General features: G+C 43.2%; 1 protein-coding gene across 1 annotated transcript; it reads right to left on the reverse strand.

The window, feature by feature from the left end:
• Positions 1-1,187: 1,187 nt before the first annotated feature.
• Positions 1,188-2,647, reverse strand: LOC129618266 (uncharacterized histidine-rich protein DDB_G0274557-like). Its single transcript, XM_055533056.1, has 2 exons — positions 2,484-2,647; positions 1,188-1,944 (listed from the first exon to the last, which is right to left on the reverse strand). The coding sequence occupies exons 1-2, from the start codon at positions 2,645-2,647 to the stop codon at positions 1,188-1,190; spliced, it is 921 nt and encodes a 306-aa protein (XP_055389031.1).
• Positions 2,648-7,126: the final 4,479 nt, after the last annotated feature.

The following is a 7,126-nucleotide window of genomic DNA, read 5'->3' on the forward strand; positions in this document are numbered from 1 at the left end:
GGTATTGCCGCTGTGAGCGCCTTTTGTTTTTTCCAGAAATCAACTCTTTATATGTTCAGGTGGACGAAAAAAGTTCGATCGAGAGTTTTCACGAAAAGACAGATTAAAAAAATTGACGCGACATGTTCATCGCTATTTCATCAAGCACAAGGCTTCAAGAAAATTCAAACCATCTGAAGTTGCAAATGCTGCAATTCGTCAAGCAGTCCGTCGATTGGGAGAAAATCGACGAAACAATCGCCGCTTAACAAAAAAAACGTCGAAGGAAATTCATTTCTCGCGCAACAAAGAATCTTCGAGGGATGTTACGCTCCTTGAAAGTCCCAAACATTATTGCGATTCGGAAGTCTCTGTGTGACGCTGTGAGACGCGTGTGATAAAGTCCGCGCTGTACCACCCACTCGTTATGATTCGAGTCCTAGTCGTTCGTTGGTTGGGATGCCGGATGCTTCGCGTGTGCTCTGGCCGAAGTAGAAATAGAACGTCCAACAGAATGCTGACTTTTGACATTCCAATATTCTATTCACATTGCATCTTTCTTACACAAACTCTGACGGGTGTACATTTTGGAAACAGACCAGAACACGTTCAAGCAGATCATGACTGTGGCTTGATAAATACGACAAATGAGTGTCAATGTGACCTTGCTGTGAACACTCTTCCATAGCTTGCGAATACCACCGGGGATTTGGATTAAAAGGGTTACCACTTTGGGCAACACCTGTACTTGAGCTTGCTGGGTTACTCAAATTGGCAATGTCCCCCATCCATTTCTTTGCTGTAGTTGTTGTAAATGACACAAAAAGCGTGCTACCGATCGCACTGGGAATGTCTCTCCTAATTCATATTGCCCGCCGTCTAGCCCCTGTGTCATGGGATGAGTACTACTGTGGCAGTCATTAATATTCTTGAAGAGTTGTTGTTGTGGTTGTCGTGGTTGTCGTGGTTGTCGTGGTTGTCGTGGTTTCAACTACGAGCGTTTTAACTGTAACAACTTTAATATACGCTATTGGAGCTGGAATTACCGCGGCTGCTGGCACCAGACTTGCCCTCCAATTGATACTTGTAAAGGGATTTGGGTTAAACTCATTCCAATTGCAAAACATGAGTCCTGCATTGATATTTCTTTTCACTGTCTCCCCAATGTATTGGGATTGGACAATTTGCGCGCCTGCTGCCTTCCGTGGTTATCGTGGTTTGGTTTCCGTGGTTGTCGTGGTTTCCGTGGTTGTGGTTGTTGTGGCGGTGGGTCGTGGTTGTGGTTGTTGTGGCGGTGGGTCGTGGTTGTGGTTGTTGTGGCGGTGGGTCGTGGTTGTGGTTGTTGTGGCGGTGGGTCGTGGTTGTGGTTGTTGTGGCGGTGGGTCGTGGTTGTGGTTGTTGTGGCGGTGGGTCGTGGTTGTGGTTGTTGTGGCGGTGGGTCGTGGTTGTGGTTGTTGTGGCGGTGGGTCGTGGTTGTGGTTGTTGTGGCGGTGGGTCGTGGTTGTGGTTGTTGTGGCGGTGGGTCGTGGTTGTGGTTGTTGTGGCGGTGGGTCGTGGTTGTGGTTGTTGTGGCGGTGGGTCGTGGTTGTGGTTGTTGTGGCGGTGGGTCGTGGTTGTGGTTGTTGTGGCGGTGGGTCGTGGTTGTGGTTGTGGTTGTTGTGGCGGTGGTGGTTGTGGTTGTGGTTGTGGGTGTTGTGGGTGTTGTGGGTGTTGTGGGTGTTGTGGGTGTTGTGGGTGTTGTGGGTGTTGTGGGTGTTGTGGTGTTGTGGGTGTTGTGGGTGTTGTGGGTGTTGTGGGTGTTGTGGGTGTTGTGGGTGTTGTGGGTGTTGTGGTGTTGTGGGTGTTGTGGGTGTTGTGGGTGTTGTGGGTGTTGTGGGTGTTGTGGTTGTTGTGGTTGTTGTGGTTGTTGTGGTGGTCAAGACATTATCAAGACATTCGTCAAGGGCGATTGGACCTGCCTCGCTGCTGTCGCGTGGGTTTTGTTGTGGTTGTTGTGGTGGTCAAGACATTGTCAAGACATTATCAAGACATTCGTCAAGGGCGATTGGACCTGCCTCGCTGCTGTCGTGGGTTTGCAAAGTAATGACTGTTTCTCCGGAATTTCTTGTTTTCCAACTGAACGATAAAATCTCTTCGAGTGAGGGCACTAACTTGAAATGCAGTGTGAACCTGTATCGGCAACATGGAACTATCTGTCAGTTTCGAAGTTCTGAGTTCAAGCCTCGGATCACCGGATGAAGAAGCCCCCGCACATGACTCCTTAGTTAGGGTCGCAGGCTTTGTTAAGCAATTCAGGCATGTCCCTGAATTGCATTGACACAACAATAACATTCACTAGAATGTGATCAAGCTGCTCAAGAAGAGAACATAGTGGTTCTCTTCTTCGAGGCTGGATCCCCCTTTCAGTTTCGCATAGAATGCGTAGTCTCGACGCCTATAGATGAAACATGAGACCATAGCGACGTTAAGGATTCTATGCGGTGGATTTGGGACATCGATAATACTGTGAATTTAGGATGATAATTATTGTATCAACTATACATAAATTGTCAGTCACAGCAGGGTTAGTGCTCGTTCTACTATCATCAAAAACCAAGAATGGTTTGATTATGAAGACCGTCGCAAGAGTAGAACTTGAAATCATCATTCGAAAGAAAATTCGAGACATAATCATTTATCTACTTGGAAATAAACAGTCAGGCATACGGAGGTTTAAGCCGTATGGAACAGTTTTCATAGCATCGCCGCTAAGGCTACTTAATGAGCTGAGTTAGTTGTTAGTCATCATTTTAAATATCGAATATCGAATATCATCACTTTAAATATCGAATATCATCACTTTAAATCTCGAATATCATCACTTTAAATATCGAATATCATCGCTTTAAACATCGAATATCATCACTTTAAATATCGAATATCATCACTTTAAACATCGAATATCATCACTTTAAACATCGAATATCATCACTTTAAACATCGAATATAATCACTTTAAAGAGATGTATGAAAGAAGGCGACGAATCGGGTCAGAAAAGTGAGAGATTCAAACACACACTTCAACCATAATCATATTGTAGCGTTTCATCCTTCGGAGTATCGTCACCGTAGACGATTTCCGTACACAGAGACGCTCAATGAATCAAGGCAAGAAGTGCTGGATTCAATGAGTCAAGGAAAGGAGCTGGATTGATTGAATGAATGAACGAGTATGGAGGAGCAGAAGTTGATGTTTGTATCCCAGTGGGACAGCGTTTTTTCAGGCAACAGGTGCCAACAGGGTGATTCAACCTGTCCCAATTCCTCTGGGCTGACTCCTTTCTCTGTCAAGGACCTTTCTTTGAAAACATGACTTTAGTTTGCAAGTTTGTACGCAATCTGTGAGAGATGAGTATTGGAAATGGTTGACACATGTTCTCCGGCGGCACATTGAATGGGAATCTCTTGGGGAACTCTCGTAGCGTATCGTATAGAAATGTTGAAGCGCATCAAATTGGTTTTTACTCTAGAAATGTCAATTCGATATTTCCAACGAATTTACAATTAGAATCAATTCGTTGCTTGGCTCTCATCTAATTCGTAGCAGTCTCAGATACTTTAATCTGTTGCAAGCACAGCAGGACACTTTTTTCTCGAAGAACCTATTTGCATAAGAAACTGTTCCTGGTCCTCTGAAATCTTTCGATGGCATCCCGCTCTAGCAGCAAGAAGGTAGAGAAACCGGTGTGGGATCCCAAGTTCGAGCCTCTGGGTGAGTCATCGTTGACAATTAGGCTGAGCACATTGATTAGGACCCGAAAGATGGTGAACTATGCCTGAGTAGGGTGAACCCAGAGGAAACTCTAGTGGAAGCTCGTAGCTGACGTGCAAATCGTTCGTCAAACGATTAACTTGTCTTCTACCTTATTCCTATTCTTCTTTCTCCAGTTGAATTCTTGCTAAAATCGAATGGAGTCAAGATTCGACCAGCTGTTGAAGTTGGAAAAAAAAGCTGTAGAATATTGTCGAGCGACTGATTTGTCAAAATGGATTCAAAAGAATGATGAAGATATCAGGAATAGAGTAAGAGAGTTTATCATCATCGAGATAAGTGTCATTTTGTCACTCCAATGATTTTGTATGATTTTGTATGATTTTGTATGATTTTGTATGATTTTGTATGATTTTGTATGATTTTGTATGATTTTGTATGATTTTGTATGATTTTGTATGATTTTGTATGATTTTGTCATTCCAATGATTTCTAAATCACCCTCATTCATATAGTTTGTCATCATCGTGTTTCAGCTGAGTGAGTAGAGTGTTGCCTTTCCGATCTCGTAGTTCCCCAAGTGCGTCGACGGCGCGTCAATCCCATTTACAGCAAGAACTGCTGAGCGATTGATAGAGGAACTGTGCCGTTTGGGATTTATCTACAAGTCGCATTACAAACCAATCAGTTCGCGTCCCGTTGAGTCTCAAGATCCTGGAAAGCAGACGGAGAGTAAGAGCTGATGATCCTTCAAAAAATACATATTTTGTTAAGAGACTTGAAAACAAACGCCAATAGAAGTGTGTATCCATCTGGCTGTTTTTTGATTTCAGATTCGATTCCAAAATGGCCGAAGAGATTAGAAATGTCGAGTGATCAGCGGTTTGATTCTAATGCCTTTTATATTTTCCGCTATGAGCCCAAAAGTCATTGGCCATACATTTACTTGGCTCTCGTCATCGGAGCCGTTCTGGTGAGACTACAGCCCTCTCATATATCATCCACCCAACTCTGAAGTCAAGAGAGGCTTCTCATCTCATATCGATGTTGATTTCACTTGATCTGCCTCATGCTCATCTGTTCTTAGCTTTTAGTAACAATTTTGATTTCAGTCAATTTTGATTTCAGTTGGTTTGTTTGTTCAGGCGATATGCTTGTTCCGTGCGTGGCCTTTGGCTCTGAAGCTTTCCACTTGGTACATCTCCGTGGTTTTAATCACCTTCATTGTACGGTACCCTATTCAATAGTCATGGAGTACTCACTTGTTTCATTTTTGCAGCTTGGCTCGAGTGTTTTGCGTCTTGTACTATTTTGTCTTGTGTGGTTCGTTGGAATCGATTTTTGGCTCTTCCCAAGATTGTTTGATGAGGAGGTACGGATTAGAGTGAATTGCGTGAATCACTCTCTATCTCATGATGGCGTTCTGATGTCTGATCACTGTCCATATTTCCACCACAGTAGCACCCGTTAGCCACCACAGTAGCACCCGTTAGCCACCACCATTTCTCAACCTCACTCTCCATATTTCCATTTTTCAGCTCAACTTCGTTGATTCCTTCAAACCACTCTATTCATGGGAAAAGCGCGACGACGATTGGGGAATGGTCGCAGCGAGAGTCTTCTTGGGTATTTTGGTGATCGGTAAGCTCCAATCTCACACCATTGAAACAATATTCAAAATTTGATCTCATCACAAAATACCGTTTATCTGCATTATCTTATTCGATATTTTATCTTAGATATTTTATCTTATTCGATATTTTCTCTTATTCGATATTGTATCTCATCTGTTACTCTCTAGGAACCGGATATCAACTGAGCCAAACTCATTCATTATCAGACGTGCAGAGATTCGCTACTCAGTAAGGAAATGAAATTCACTCAATCGTTGACGCTTCGTGGCAGACACTTTCACCAACTTTCCTTTCTGTCAGGCAATTTTTGGATGTTCTTGATTGGGGACATCAGAAACTCGCAGCTGGCCCTGCAGAGTCGAGTGTGCCAATGGCCAAGTTTCCGTCACCATCAATAGAAGATCCAACAGACGGCTTTCGATGTATGCAACCCTGTGGCTTTGAATCCTTTGACGCCTTGAAGGAAGAATGCTTGTTTGACTGTCTGTGCATGAAGGTAAGAAGTTAAACCATCAATCATCGTCTACCTAAGAGTGTCTATTTCATGAGCGCTACAAAATCGATTAATCATGAATTTCATTTCAGGAGGTTTGAACTCCCACTGCTTCAAAAAATGTACAGAAGCTGCAAAAAAAATCTTTGGAAGAGTCTAAAACCGACGCGTGCCGGGCCGAAATTATCGAGGATGATGATACTGAACTTGATGACGAACTTTAGTAAATATATTCTTATTTTGCGAATGAAACAAACAGAGAAAAAGACGATTTTGATGCTTCACGAAATGTCACTCCTAGACCTGTTAGTACAGAAATGACTCCTCTATCTGAGATTTTTTTGGGAGGCCTCTCTGAAAGAACGCAAGACTTGCCTCCCTCCGTCTGGATTTCCTGCGAAACAAAAACAAAGTGAACCTTTCGATGAAATTCCAATCCGTCGCCTTGATGTCCTCTGTCCCCCTGCACTGCTTGCCATTGGGTGTTTTGGATTGCACAGAGATACTCTTCCCTTTGCTTTGGTGTCACAACTTTCGCCCCCCGAGACTCAATCAGCAGGAAAGTTCAGATGGTCAATTTTACGGTTCCTGATTTTATCAACAACACCAGTTCCAGAATACTTTGATGTCGCAATCTCAGACTATGACGTTGGAATGTGAGTTAATTTGAAATTATGAAAGAAAGAAAAACTTTAAAGACTTGTCCTCGCTCTTATTGTTCTTGTAAGCATTCGTTTTGATTTCAGATCTGGACCACTTTCATCAATTTCTGTGAATCCAACCAAAACCCATTGCTGTGCTTATTCCTCATTGTCCTCAACCTGCGTTGTGTTTGAATTACCGACCTCTCCCTCATCCCCACTGATCAAATCCAAGACATTAAAAGTTGTTCGTTCTCTGGATTCTCTTAAATGGAACCCCTTTGATCCTTCGATCCTTCTGATACTCCACGCTAAAGACAAATTGTTCTCTGTCTTTGATGCGTCAGCTGTTGCACCTCTTGCTACTTTCTCATTCGGTCCATCAATCTCAGATTTTGATTTTCTACGGCCACCATCGCGCCACTTCGACAGAAATCATAGAGCTATTTCACTTCTATGTTCAACTCAGGACTCCGCGGTTTTCTCCCTTTCGTTTCAATTTAGTGCTTCTCAACAAGGAGTTAAAACTTCTGACATTATGTAAGCTGCCATTTTGGTGTTCGCTTTACTGTTGATTTTGTCTTTCTTTCTCTTCAGAAATGCTGTTGAGATTATCGAGCCGTCCACT

The sequence above is a fragment of the Condylostylus longicornis genome, unplaced genomic scaffold, assembly GCF_029603195.1.
Source record: "Condylostylus longicornis isolate FDR11 unplaced genomic scaffold, ASM2960319v2 ptg000786l, whole genome shotgun sequence".
In the NCBI taxonomy this organism is placed as follows: Eukaryota; Metazoa; Arthropoda; class Insecta; order Diptera; family Dolichopodidae; genus Condylostylus; species Condylostylus longicornis.